At 54.7% G+C, this 14,048-nt stretch overlaps 1 protein-coding gene across 1 annotated transcript; it reads right to left on the bottom strand.

The window, feature by feature from the left end:
* Nucleotides 1–1,134: 1,134 nt before the first annotated feature.
* On the bottom strand, nt 1,135–12,878 carry RPS6KL1 (ribosomal protein S6 kinase like 1). Its single transcript, XM_065404222.1, has 10 exons — nt 12,620–12,878; nt 11,886–12,010; nt 9,546–9,638; nt 8,543–8,590; nt 7,519–7,651; nt 3,210–4,211; nt 2,164–2,253; nt 1,883–1,965; nt 1,406–1,501; nt 1,135–1,245 (listed from the first exon to the last, which is right to left on the bottom strand). The coding sequence occupies exons 1-10, from the start codon at nt 12,876–12,878 to the stop codon at nt 1,135–1,137; spliced, it is 2,040 nt and encodes a 679-aa protein (XP_065260294.1).
* Between the last annotated feature and the right edge of the window lie 1,170 nt (nt 12,879–14,048).

Raw genomic sequence — 14,048 nt, 5'->3', positions numbered from 1 at the left:
TACAGCGACATCTCCCTGAAAGGAGAGCTCAGGGAGAAGGTGGCAAGGTTGCAGTAGCAGGTGCGGGCTGGGGGTGCAGAGCAGGCAGAAGGAAATGCCTCCAGGAGGGGAATGAAGGATAGTGTGTAAATCAGAAACAATCCTCCACTTGGGTGAAGCTGTTTTATTGATTTCAGACATTCACTCGGAGCAGGTCAGAGATCCCAGGGGGAGCCTCTCACACACTGGGGGGGGGGGGGAAGAGGGGTGGCTCCTCCCCACCCCTCCCACAAGACACCATGGGTAGGTGCTGCTAGTGCACATGCAGCCAGAGACACACAGACCACAACCCCAGACTCCATCTAGCGGTAGCCATTGGGAGTGTATTAGCCATAAAGAGCTCAGGCAGCAGCAGAGAAATGGGGAGAAAGTAACGGGGATGTGGGGTGGGATCCCCAGTTGATAAGGGCAGGGAGAACCAGGGAGCTGGTGGAGTCTATGGGCAGAGAAGGAGCTGGACACTAACAGGGGGCCTGCCCCAGAGGGAGGTACTACCCCCCTAGGCAAGCAGGGGAGTCTCATTCATAGTTACAGAGACTGGCTTCCCACACAAAGCATCAGGCAAGGAGAGCCCCACAGAGCTTGTGGGTAAAGAGGGACAGGAATGTCCCAGGGAACCCATGGGACAGCAAGGTAGTAGGCCAAAGTGGCTGAGTTAGGCCCCCTGGCACTGATGTCTTTGCCCCTGTAGGGGTTAGTGACCTTTACCAGGGTTGGGTTAGATGTAGGGTGAGAATGGGAGGACCTGGGGGAAGGAGGGCAGGGAGACAACATGACTTGACCCCAGCCTGGCCTGATCTCTTGGATATGCCACTGCAACACAAATGGAAATTAGCCCAGGAGGAAGAAGCCAAGGCTGCAAATTGGACCCAGTCCAGACCCCCACAATCAGCCCTTGCAGAAGTGGACCTCCCCAAGTCTGGCAGAGCTGCAAGTACCACCCAGGATCACAGGTCCCAGTGATCTAGGGGGATAATCTGCCTCTCCAGCAGGATCTGAGTCTCTCCCTGGGCCCCACCTAGCACATCAGCAGCTAGCCCCCTGCTTGGCACCATGACACCATCCTTCACTCCTCGCTGCTCCGCATGGGTCTGTCTAGCCAACCAGCTTGTTCCACTGGATGGTACTGAAGAAGGGATGGCTCTTCAGCTTGTTGACTCCGCCTCCTCCAGAGCCCAAGCGTCGCTTGGGATCAAACTGCAGCAGCTAGAAGGAAATGGACATAGGGATGAGACGGGGAGCAGCAGCACAGCCCCAGCGAGGGCCTTTCCCACCCCTCACCCAGCAGGCTCCAGCCAAAGATTCCTTATCCCTGCTCCAGAGCCATGGCCCCCTCCCCCTGCTCACACCACCTGGGTGTCCTCACCTCAGTGAGCAGGGATGCAGCAGGCAGGCTGAGCCTCTTCGGAAGGTGCAGCTGGGTGTGAGGGTGAATCCCCGAGGGGTGGCTCTGGGACAGCGACTGCGGGAAAGACAGAGAGACAGACAGTGAGGAGAACCCTGTGCAGCGGGCACTGTCCTTACACCTCATCTGCCACTGCCCCTCCCCAAGCATCACGGGAGTAACAGTCTCAGCCCCCCAGTTCCCATCTCCCACAATTCAATGGCTCATCAGCTTCAGGCCCTCAGCACCCCAGGGAGCAGCATCCAGATACTGGGCGTGTGACTCCTAGTACCGGAGCCTGGGTGACAACTCAGCCTGGAGCCCAATCTACACCCCAGGACACTAGTACCAGGATGCAGACTCCTCCTAGCCCCCCCATGTGCACTGGGGCACCAACACTAGGATTGATACTATGCTGCCCCCTGCCTGACATAAGATAGGGACATAGAAACCACTCACCGTTCCTGTCAGTAACTCATACAGCAGGGACCCAAAGCTCCACCAGTCACAGGCCTCAGTCAGCTCAGAAATCCCACCCACTTCTGCAGAGAAAGCCAAATGAGTTCAAGATCAAATAGGAGGGAGATGCTGAAAGGCAACCGTGCATCAAGCTCCCACGGGTGCTGGCGGCTGCTGCCCTTGGAAGAGATCAGGCAGACGGGGAGATGCTGCTGGGCAGATACAAATCTCTTGAGGTGTCTCAAGGGGGCATCGGAGAAGGCAGTAGACTGTTCCCTTACCTGGGGCGCTGTACATATCTTCTAGGGCCTGGCTGCAGCACTGTGGCTCCACCTCTGTCCATTGGCCAAAGAAGGTGAGACGGACGTGACCTGTGAAACAGCACCAGTCAGGGGCAGGTAGGGAGGTCAGGACAAAAGACACCTAATAATTGCAGCATGTGCCACAAGCCATGGCCCTATCCCTCCAGGCTCCCGTCCCCTGCAATGGGACATGGTGGGAAAAGCTGCCCCACTGGCACCTCCCCTGTGCCCTGCAACATAGCTGGGCTCCAATGTTTTCACTGCTCTGAGCCCCAACAGAGCACCAGGCCCCAGAACATGTGATTCCCACATGCACAGCAGGGACTAGACTCTTCTGGGGAAGGGGCAGTGGGAGTGACAGGTCTCCAGCTAGTGGAAGGACTGGGTAGGATGGGATCCAAGCAAGAGTAACTGGATGGAGCAAGAAGAGAGGATGAGGGTCAAGGGGAAAGGGTCATTTTTCCCAGCTCCTCATTTAAAGGATCCCTGCAAGGATTCACTGTTTATTTTGTAGTTTTCTAACCTGCCCCACATTCTTCATCACACAGACACACACCTGCCTCGAGAGAAGAGTCAGGCCATGCAGTGCACTCTGGAGAGCAATGAACTCGGGCTGCCAGACCAAGGGTGGGAGGGCTGACTTGCAGAATCAAAGGCCCCCAAACCATTAGCCCTGGGGACTGTTAGCCTGACTGCCCCAGCTAATCTCAACTTCCCCTGTGGAGGCTCAGAGGGGTGTCCCAAGCAGCCAGGACCCCCCAGGGAACAGGATGTGTTCCATGTGGTTAACATTGCTGAGCAGCCTTGTTCTGCCTCAGGCACAGCAGACTGTAGCAGTCTCCTAGAAGCCCCTAAGGCCTGGAGCACAGGGATGGGGTCTGGATCAGAGATGCTCAGACTTCACAGAACAAACACAAAGAGATGCAGTGCGGGGGCAAACCATCCTGGAGTGGATCAGATGCCACAGGCCCCCCTATTGAGGGGATAAAACCCCTCCTCATGCTATAGCCTCAAGCAGCACCTACCAGCACCATCTAGCAGCAGGTTTCTGGGGTTGAGATCCCGGCACAGCACCCCCTGTTGATGGAGTCCCTCCAGTGCCAAGAGCATTTCGGCTGCCCACAGCCGGATGAGCTCCTCGTTCACATCCCAGGTCCCCTGGCCATCCCCTAGGAAAGAGCAATGGGTTGGAGGCCCACGCTGTCCTGCAGTTGGATGCTCTCTGTGCTGACCATGGCCTGCTCCTTCTCGGGCCCTTGAGATGCTCCTCAACAACTCCTGCCCCCCAGAGTCACACCAGTAGGACTCGCAGGAGCTGTACAGGGTGGTTCCAGGATGCAGCTGCCTTTGTCCTGGGGGAGCCACTAGGGACCGTGTGGGCTGAGCCCAGGGAGCATCAGACACCTGGCAAACTCGAGGTTCCACCTTCACCAGGTGGCCTCCTCCCATAGCCTTCGGGACTGCAGCAGGAGACTGGGATGGCCTTTCCTCAGCCAGTAGCCGTGTGTCCTGCTGAGAAGCTTCCCTCTCTGATACACTGCTGACACCATCACTGCTGGTTAACAAGTCACATGACTGGAAGGCCAAGCTCTGGTTGGTCAGATGGCTGCATCCCTTGGCCATTGCCATGAAGACAGAATCAGTGACACCAAACAGAGTGTGTGTTGCACTTGAATCCTTCCCCCCAGTAACTCCCTTATAGCCATTGGCGGCGGATCCAGTATGGAACCTGCAACCAGTCCCTGGTCTGGCATCCATGTGGTCAGGTGACTGCTCCCAAGAGGACGATTGGTTAGCAATTTCTGGTGGGTGGCGATTCGCAGAGGTTGGGAGGTCAGTGCCATTCTCCGGGCAGAAGCTGGAGCTCTGGCTGGACTGAGAGCCAGCCCCCGAGCAGGTTCCTACTTGCTGCTCCTCACCATGGCCCACCAGAGCGGAGTTGGGCTTTGGGATTAGGCTACTGGGGACATCGAAAGAACCTTGCTGTAAACAAGGCCGGGAGTGGAGATGGGACCAGAGAGTCCCCCCTGGAGAGTGAAGGGAAGACAGAAAGTATTACGGGGTGGAAACCATTCCAGGTCCCTGGCAGACAGACAGACACCCCAACCACCTGCTACCCTAACACCAGCCTTCAGGGCTCAGCAGGCATCAGGCTCACATGCTGAGCAGCTTAAATTCACATGCTGAAAAAATATTCACCCAGAATCTTCTCTAGGCCCCATAATCTCAGTGGGTTCCTCTCTCCCCTTCTTTGTGGCCTCATCAGCAGCTTGTCTCCACCTCTTCTTCCTCCCAGGGCCCAGTTCCACTCCCTCTCCTCAGCCCCCTTGATCCCAACAGTTGTCTCCCTCCCAGACCCATTTTCACACCTCCTCTTACCCCATGACCATTTCCTCTTTGCCCCCAGAAGGCCTTTCTGGCCCCCATGACAATGAAGATGAGGCATTGTCAGAGACTGAAGTGCCCAAAGAGGGGGTGCGGGAACAAACAGATAAATTATAGATCAGGGAGTCCCCAGGCTCGGATGGCATTCACCCAGGAGTTTTCTGCATAGCTTGACTATGAAGTGGCTGAGCGGTTAACAAAAATCTGCAGTCACATTAAAAATCAGCTACTCCATGAGTAACACAAGGGTAGCAAATGTGGCACTTATGTGAGAGAGGCCAAGGATAACACTGGGAACTGCAGACCAGTGAGCCCTGCAGCCAGAGGAGAACTCCCCTGGTGGAGGGGAACTCCTCCCTGGAATAGTCAGCCACCACACAAGCTACCCCCTCTGCCAGCCATCACACTCCAGCACAGGGGACAGGGGGAGGGAGGGGTGGCAGAGGAAGGACAGAGCTATGCTGATGCCTAAGGGCCCTTATGCCAGCAGTGTCAGTTAGCACCCCTCAGACTGCTCTATAGCTCTTTCTGAGGCAGGGGTGGCACAGAATCTGGAAGACTTAACCAGCTCCCTGTTGCCCCCCCAGTCTCTATCTTTCAAGTCAAAATGATAATGATACGATGGGGGCAAACCAGCAGGGCTTCTGCAAAGGAAAACCATGCCCCTCTAATCTAGTGGATCAGCAAACTAATGGGGGAGAAAAGGAGAACAGGCCAATGTAGTTTACACATGCTTTCAAAAACAAAAAAACAACTTTACAATGCCCCTCAAAAGTGACTAACAAAATAGTCATGGGGCGAGAGTACAGCTCTGTCCCTTAGCCCATTTCTAATCCCTGACAGAAAACAAAGGATAGGAAGGAAATAAATTTTCAGCATGGCAAAAAAAAAAGTTGAAAGAGGCACCCTGAGGTGCAGTACTGTTCATTGTGCTTAACAACACAATGGGGAGAGGGGTGAGCAGTGGGGTGGCAACATTCACAGCTAATTATTTACGTAAGTGGAGACTAAAAACTGAGGAACTCCGGAGGGATCCAACAAAGATGGGTGAATGGGCAGCACCATGGCAGATGGAATTCAGTGTTGACAAAGCAGGATGACGCACGCTGGAAGGAACAATCTGAATTACTCAGATGAGGGGCTAAATAGAAATGAGCTGCAGCCACACAGGGAAAAGGCTTAGGCGCCATCACAGATAACAGAGTGACTATCTCTGCTCAGCAGAACCGTTGGGCAATAAAACAAAGCGTCAGGATGTTTAAGGAGTGGAACTGAAAATATTCCTGGCAGTAGGATAATGCGGTTTGTGTTCTCATTGTGTGGACGAAGGGAAGGACATGTGGTATTATGGGTTTCAGCCAGGCCGCAACTTTATTAGTCAAATTACATCCAAGTTTCCCATCGGTGGGCAGCCCAGCGCAGTCCCTCACACCCCATTGATCCTTTGCCAATTCTGGGGGGTTCCCACCACAGGGGGAGCTAATCATCACACTAGGAGGGAATTTGTATGCCTCCACTTGCCCACTAGCATCCCTCCCCCTTTCGGGTGCAGAGGCAAGAAGGGACCTCATCCCCAGCCCGCACTGCCATCAAGCACATTGGCAGGGTGGTCCCCTGAAGTAGTCTCCTGGCCCCTGGTTCGCATTTGCCTCCAGGGGGTTAGACACCATGCCCCTATCTCATAAAGAGATGCCCTTGGGATGCCCACTATGTTACTTTTTTGGATCTGGAGCCTAAATTAGTGAGTTCCTGCGCTGGGCACCTGTCAAAAGTTGGGACAACTAAACAGTTCCCATGTGGGTCCAAACTGTGACCTCTGAGAGGGGAGAATTCCAGGCTTCCGGTTGCCCAAAACCCAAACCCTAGCTTTTGCTGCGACAAAGGCAAAAAAAACAAAACAAAACAAAACAAAAAAACAAACACACAACAAAAAAACAAAAAAAAAAACCAGTCAGCCTCCACCAATCTGGTGGTATGGGGAAAACATTCCTTCCAAGCCCCAAAGCGGTAACTAGCACAGCCCGCAGTGACCTAGGGTGGGCTGTCTGCTGGAAACCAGCAAACAGAAAGTGGCTCTGAGCACATGGCTCCAAATCTCATGCCAAATACCATGAGACCTGTCCCATACTCTTGCCTTCTCCTATCACGGGAGCCACCAGAACACACCCCTCACTAGGCTCTGAACCCTCTTATCTTAGTTAGTGGTGCACACTCCCACCTGGAGCACCATGCTCTGGTCACTCTCTCACAGGCCGGATATAGCAGAAAGAGAAGGGGTTCAGAGACAGGAGTGCAAGTGATTGGAGGCCTGGGGGGGACTTCCAGGCCAGGACCCAGAGTGACAAGTTTGGAGAGTTTAGTTTAAAGAGGACGTGAACAGGAGGAACATGATGTAAGTCTACAAAATAATGCCTGGCAGCAGAGTCTGAGAGCAGGTAGTGGGGTACATAGCTGTGCACGTGCTCATTCCAGCTGAGGGGGTTAGGGAGAACTTGCCCTGAAAGATTATTTCACAATCTGTCCACAACAGGGTTTTCTGCACCTTCCTCAGATACATTTGCTATTGGCCACCATGGGAGACTGGATACTAGACTAGACACATCAATGGTCTGATCAGTACAGCAATTTCTATGTTCCGATGAGCTTCCATTCCCTCCCTCTGGTCTCCAGTAACCTGGAGCCCCAGCGTCATACCCAGGCCTCCACCAGCCTAATCTCTATCCTACTCTCTCACACACATGGATCCCAGAAGCCTCTTATCTATTCTTCCAAACCCGCAATGCTGCTTGCTGGCTCTCGCTGCAGGGCTCAGAGACCCTGCAGCATCACCCTCACTGCAAAACATAGTCCTAAACAGCTCTAGCACATGAGAGACACTCATTCCAGATCAGGGTCAGAGAAGCAGGGGGTAGGGCAAGAAGGAAGCAGAGTCCTGGCGCTCACACTCACCCTGCACATGCTCCAGGTGGAGGAAGATGGAGTCTTCGCTCACATAGTAGCGCAGCAGCTTGGCCATGAAGGGGACTCCGTGCGGGATGATGGTCTGCCGCTCACGGGTCTCCACGTGGGATTTGGGGAGGCTCTGCATGGAGAACATACAGCTGGGAACTTTGAGTGTCACTGAATCCCTGGAGACTGGCCACCACCAGGGCAGAAGACTGAATGGGAGGGACTACTGGTCTACTCCATTCTGACAAGCCCCTCATTCCTACCTTTGTCCACCAGGGTCACACAGACTAGAGCTCTCCATCTGCTGAGCTCAGCAAACCCTGCTCAGACAGCCTTACCAATACACTCACACAGCGCCCCTTGCTACTCCACACCTGGGCTCCCACACAGCTCTGCCAATGCAGGTTATTCCTGATCTGTAACCTCCATCGCTATTCTGAGGCTGGCCCCCACCCACAGAGCTCTGCCAATCCACCTCAATCCCTCCAGCTGCTCCAGTCCTCGCCACGCCCACAACTCCAGCTGATACCCCTCATTCTTACCCCACAGCCTCCAAGCTCTGTTATTACTGTTCTGGGCTTTTCATGAGCAGTGATAATCACGCCTAACTGTGCTGGACAAATGCCCCAGGGACTCAGACTGAGAACTCCCAGACTCATGTCATTTCTGCTCCGATTCATGTTTGGACACAGATCCATGGCTTGGGTTCCACCAGCTCCATTGGACTGAGTTCCATTAGAGGGACAGTGGGAAGGCAGCTCATGTCTGAGTGACCAAGGAGACTGAATTCCCCTCTGATTGCAGGAGATAATGGGGGGGGGGGGAAGGGTCATGCCAGGGCATGGGAGACTTTAGGGGGACATTGGATACTACTATAAAATTTATTTCTGCTGAACAGCACAAAATAGAGCTGAGGAACCCATGGGAAATACTCCTCAGGTCAGGCTGGTACGGGACACCCCTTGCTGGAGGGTTCCCCCAAAGGAGCGGGAGATGGAGGAGCCAAGGGGTAGGAAACACCCACCTTAAGTATAAAGGTCCCCCCAGTGGCTGGATCCTGGACTAGCTGCACCTGCAAGCAATGGTGACAGCCCAGATCAGAAACGGTGAACTCTGTCACCCCAAGTCCCATTTCAAGGGACTTGGCTCATTTTAGTCTCAAAGTTACCTCTTTTCCTTACTATTTTGGTGTCTCTAGCTACCCCTGCCCTCCAGCCACATTTTTAATAAGTCAACATTAGTTACCTCAGAAATAGGGAGATAAGGAGACATGGAATACAGGAAGAGTTAGTGACACTAAATGGGGGAGGCGGGGGGGAATCCCACAGCATTTTCAGCTTCCTGCATCATTATTTTATGTTCCTCCCTTAGGTCTGTGTAACGCGTTTCGTCCCACCTTTGGGCCTTGCCAGTGGGGTGGGGTGGGGGGAGGCAGAAGGGAATTAATCTCATCACCCAAAATTCTGACCCTCCTTAGGGGCCCGGGGGAAGGAACCTAATGCCTTCACTCCAAGGCCCTGACATGCTGAGGGTGCAGGGAAATGAACGCCATCATCCAGACTTCTGCTGGGGTCTATGGAACCTATAGGGCATCCATCGCCATTGCAACTGGGCATCAGTTTATGGAGGCGAAATGTAGCTATGCAGGTTGGAATCAGGCAAAGACATTGAGTTGTTTGCAAAGGTCTTGGGGCCTTTAATGGCTGTGAATGGTCAGGACATCCGTTTTACTTCTCATCCAACAGTGCCCCTAGTGGCACAGCACACCTCCCCACTACCCGGGGGCCAGTACTAGCTCAGAAGAGAGAGAACCCCCTGAGACACCAATACCATTCTGGGCCTTGCCCGTTCAATCAGTGGTCAGCTCAGAGTGCCCCTTGTTGAGTCACCCCACTCCCTTTAGCACTCAGGTTTTCCCTGGTGGGAGAGGTGTGGGTGACCAGCCTCAATCCTGCTTGGCATGCACAATACAAGGGGCTCTCAGCACCTGATGTCCAGGCTGCTGTGACTCTGCTGCAGCTCCTTACCTTCTCAATCACTCCCACAACCTTGCAGCGCCTCAGGTTCTCCACAGCCGAGCTGAGTGTCCTGATGGGCCGAAAGCGAAGGCTGCTGTAGCCCTGTGAGGCAGTGAGAAATGAGAATGAGGATCCTGTAGATGTTCTTGTCCAGGGGTGCAGCTGGAAGGGGTCTCCCTTTTCATCTGTGGGGAGCCAGAAAAGCTGCCAAACCTAAACGTTCAGACACCATCAGCGACGCACACCCAAAATTGTGATTGTTTTAAAAATAAAAGAAAATAAATGGACTCTGGTTTCGGCCAGTGTCTGGATTTCTGAGCCTTTAGGGCGAAGCTCCCAACTCCAGCGGACGTAAGTTCAACCTTAAGTACACAGAACTGGGGACTGCCCTTACCCTCTCCTAACCCTTGAGGTGGGGCAGTTGCCATTCTATCCCCCTCGTTCACTCAGCTCCCACCTTCGTCTCCTGCCCCACCCTAGGCTATCACTGTGCCCTACCCAGCATCTTGCCACACTCTTCTCTCTGCTTGCCCCACAATCTTCTGCCCTCACACTCCCTCCTTTTCCCCTCAGTTTGCTGCACCCCATACTCTCCCTCTCTAACCTCCCCAGTCCCCAAAGTCACCCCCTGCCCCCCAACAGTAGCCCTTCCTGCTCTCCCCACATTCTCCGTCCTGTCTCACTGCTCCACACATTCACCTGATCTTCCAATCTGGGTCCCAACTCCTCACATGCCCTTTACCCCCACCCCATTGGTCTCATTCCCTGCCCCTCCACATTCCCCTGCCTCCTGTCTGGTCCGCACAGGGTGACTGGTGGCTGTCATCTTAGCTGAGGACAGTCTGGCTTCAGTCCCATTGGGAAGAAAGAGAAATGGAAGCCATTTTCACTAGAGGCAGGCATGGTGTCCACCTTAACTGAGGGCAGCCTTGGCTTCAGCACTTCTGAAAACAAGGGATCACAGCCATTTTTAATAATGAGAAAAATCACAAGAAAAATTCAGGCATAAATAAACCACCTAAAAAACCGCATGAGTCCCAATAATGCCATGGGCTATGGTTGTGCTGAACCATCTCAGCCCTTCACCTCTGCAGCTGGGTAGCGTCAGCTCCCCTTCAGCCACCACCCCTCCCACAGATGCCATCAACATTCTGCAGCTGGTGCAGGACTCAATCTTGGTTTGGGCCCAGCCTATCCAACAAGGGCAGCCTTGGGGTCTATGCTGGGGCAGGAAGGGGCCTGCAGGGCTCTGGGAGCTGAGGGGTGATCTTCTTGGAGACTGGGCCGCCCAGAGGATTCAGGGGGCCTGGGGTCTTCGGCAGCAGGGGGCCCCCGCCGCTGAATTGCCGCCAAAGACCCGGCACTTCGGTGGCGGGTCCCGGGGCGGAAGGACACCCCCCCCCCCCCCCCCGCCGAACTGCCACCGAAGACCCGGAGCGAAAGAAGTTCCGGGGGCCTGGGCCCCACGAGAGTTTTCCAGGGACCCCGGAGCAAGTGAAGAACCCCGCTCCAGGGGCCCCGAAAAACTCTCTTGGGGTCCCCTGTGGGGCCCGGGGCCTGGGGCAAATTGCCCCACTTGCCCCCCCCTCTGGGCGGCCCTGCTTGGAGAACCTTGTTTTGAGTCAACTGCGACACAGTAGCCCCTAAACCTCTCCCTCACTGCCTTGACTAGCACCATAAAATAGATACTCTCTGTCCAGCAGCACCCAGAGTATGGCAGAGATACCCAGCCCAGGCCTGCATTCATGCAGGCTCACAGACAGGAGCTGCCATCCCACGAGAGCAGCTGCATCTGAGGGACTGCAATGGTGGGAGAGTTTAAGAACAATGCAATGCAGACAAGCCCTGTTACTCAGGTCAGCCCCACTATAGTTACTTTTCAAGCCACTGCTGTGTGTCAGGTAGGTCGAGAACAGCCACTCCTCAGGGTGCTCCAGACAGGGCCGCCCCAGGAAGCGGTCATTTAAGGCACTGAGAAAGAGCTTCTCTAAATCTTGTCCCCTGGTGACATTTGGTAGTTGACATGCAGGATCTGGAGCCAGCTATCACTAGGCCGAGTTACATCTCCCTCATCACTGGGCACTGTTCAGCCTTTCCCGGATCAGGATGCCAGTGTTATAGCCCTACTGGCACCTTTGTATGTTTAGGGCTTGAGATTGGTAGCCACATGGGTCCTAGCCCTCTTCCCAACACAGCTGTCCCACATGCATCCCAGTCAGCCCCACACAGGGGACTGCACTCAGGGAGTCCAACCAGCACCACATGTGCTGTCAGTATTGCACCCCGAGGTCCCGGCCAGGGCAATCAGGGGGTCCCTATGAAGCCATTTTCCCAGCCCCACCTTCTCACCGTGGCAGTGGAACTCCCGTTCCCCAGAGTCCGCTGCAGGTGGCAGTTAAAGATCTCCTCAGCCCGTTTCAGGTACTGTGTGATCTTCCGCTTCACAGCCTCACGGCGCTCCTTATTGGGGTCAACTGCATGGGGGGGGAGGGACACAGCTTTAGTCACCATTCCAGCCCCTCATCACACTCTGGCCAATATATCTCAATGCCACATGGCTCACCCAGACGCTCTGCCCCTCATAACGCCTCATCCTTGCACCATGTCCCAACACCATTTCCCCGCATGCCACATCTTCCCCACAGCTCTGCCCCCCAACCACATCAGCCAGTCACTAACCTGCAGCCCTGCCTTCAGTCATTATCCTTTTCCTTGCTTGACAGCTGGTGATTGACCCATTCCCATCATCCTGCCCACTCTGCTCCCTCCCCATGCCAGCTAGTCATGGTGTCAGCCCCACCATCCCTGGCTGCTACCATAGAGACCCAGAGGACTCCATCGTAAAGCCATGCAGATTCTCCTCTCCTTATATACTGCCAAAATGTGCACATAATCTCAGTGTGCTGCCAAGTGCCCTGTACCACCAACCCCCAATTCCTTGTGTAGCCCACACACACCGCCACTGAGCACTTGTACCCCGTGTGCTGCCAACCCCCCCCAGTGTTCAATGCACCCCAGCACCACCAAGCCTCATATACCCTGCATCTTTTGCACCTTACACTCCTGCCCCTAGCCCACCATACCCTGCACGCCGCTGAGCAGCACGTCCACGCCATTCTTGTAGTGATTGAAAGCCTCCTCATAGTCCTCGCTCACATCCCGCTCCAGTGCCAGGCGGATCTGCTTTGCTGCATCCACCAGGTAATCCCGCTTCCCAGCTCCATGCACATCAGGGCCCCCTGGAGAGACACGGCTCCGAATCTGTTCGAGGTACATTCGGGCCTGGGAGAGTGCCCGGGAGCAGGACTCGGAGTCCAGGCGCTCACGGGAGACTCTGCTCATGGCTTGGCCACTCTCAGGGCATCCTCAGCAGCTCAGTCCCTGCAATCCTGGAAAAGGGCTGGGGGGGGGAAAGCAGATGAGAAGCAAAACAAAGCCCTTCAACACAACACTGGGGAGGAGTTGGGGGCGGTAGAAGGGAGGGCGCTGGCAAAGTTTGAGAGGGCAGCAGGAGGGCTGAGCAATAGCAGGGGGTGCAGGTCAGGCCTTGCACATTGGCAGACTGGCTAGTGGAGGAAACCAAGCCTGGAATAGCTGGTCAGGAGTGAAGCACTTTGGCAGAGCTATTATGGGGACCAGGATTGGAATAGCAGGGCATTAGCAGAGCTGGGTTGGGGGTGTCAAGGATTGGAGTAGCAGGGAAAGGGTGGCTGCAGGTTGGGAAACAGGAACATTCGCAGAGCTGTGCTGGGGCACCACTGCTGCCGTAAAGAAAAAGAGAAAGGCTATTTCTGGTCTCTTATCACTGCTGACACAAACTGCGACCAAGCAGGAAATGGATCAGCAGCTGCAAACTGCAGGAAAGTACAATCATGAGCCAAAGCTCTCGCCCCAGGGCCTCCACATTTAGGATCAGGGTTGATCATCCCTCCAGAGGAGATGTAACAAAGGGTCTCTATCGATGGAACAGTCAGGGCACTGGGGTCTTTCATGTAGATTCCATTGTGGTTGAACAGGCTAATAATCCAGGAGATACAGACCAACACTGGTCAAAACAAGCATTTGCTCCTACTTGCCCCCCTCTGCCTGGGGCTGCCTCAGGTTAACAGAACCAGTCACAAATGCATGGGACTACAGTTTGCAGGGCTTGGTGCTGGCAGGGCACTGCTATGAGGAAGCTCACATTCAGGGGTGCCACTGGAACAATTTGTATAGTTGGGGTGCTGAGAGCCATTGAACCAAACTGTAAACACTGTCTATGATGGAAACCACTTCAAGCCAGGGGGTGCGATAGTACCCCTAGTTCCAGCACCTATGCTCACATTGCTGGAGTCCCAGCTGCTCTGGGCAGGCTGCGGGGGAGCTGGAGCTGGTGGCTTTAGGAGGGCCCTGCTGGGGAGATGGTAGCAGTGAAACAGCACCAACGGGCCCCACTACTTGGCTACAAATCCACCCTCCTGCTCGGAGAGTGGAGCGAGAGGGAGGGGGATAGGAGACCCAGCCTGATCCCAC

The sequence above is a fragment of the Emys orbicularis genome, chromosome 4, assembly GCF_028017835.1.
Source record: "Emys orbicularis isolate rEmyOrb1 chromosome 4, rEmyOrb1.hap1, whole genome shotgun sequence".
Classification (NCBI taxonomy): Eukaryota; Metazoa; Chordata; order Testudines; family Emydidae; genus Emys; species Emys orbicularis.
This window is presented reverse-complemented; position numbering and strand designations above follow the sequence as displayed.

Excerpts from the sequence above, each read along its gene's own strand:
- RPS6KL1 (XM_065404222.1), bottom strand. The coding sequence starts at position 12,878 with ATGAGCAGAGTCTCCCGTGAGCGCCTGGACTCCGAGTCCTGCTCCCGG. Across the intron at positions 7,652-8,542 it reads GGGGGACCTTTATACTTAAG|AGCCTCCCCAAATCCCACGT; the intron begins GTGGGTGTTTCC and ends TTCTCCATGCAG. Across the intron at positions 2,254-3,209 it reads CCTGCTGCTAGATGGTGCTG|GTCACGTCCGTCTCACCTTC; the intron begins GTAGGTGCTGCT and ends GCTGTTTCACAG.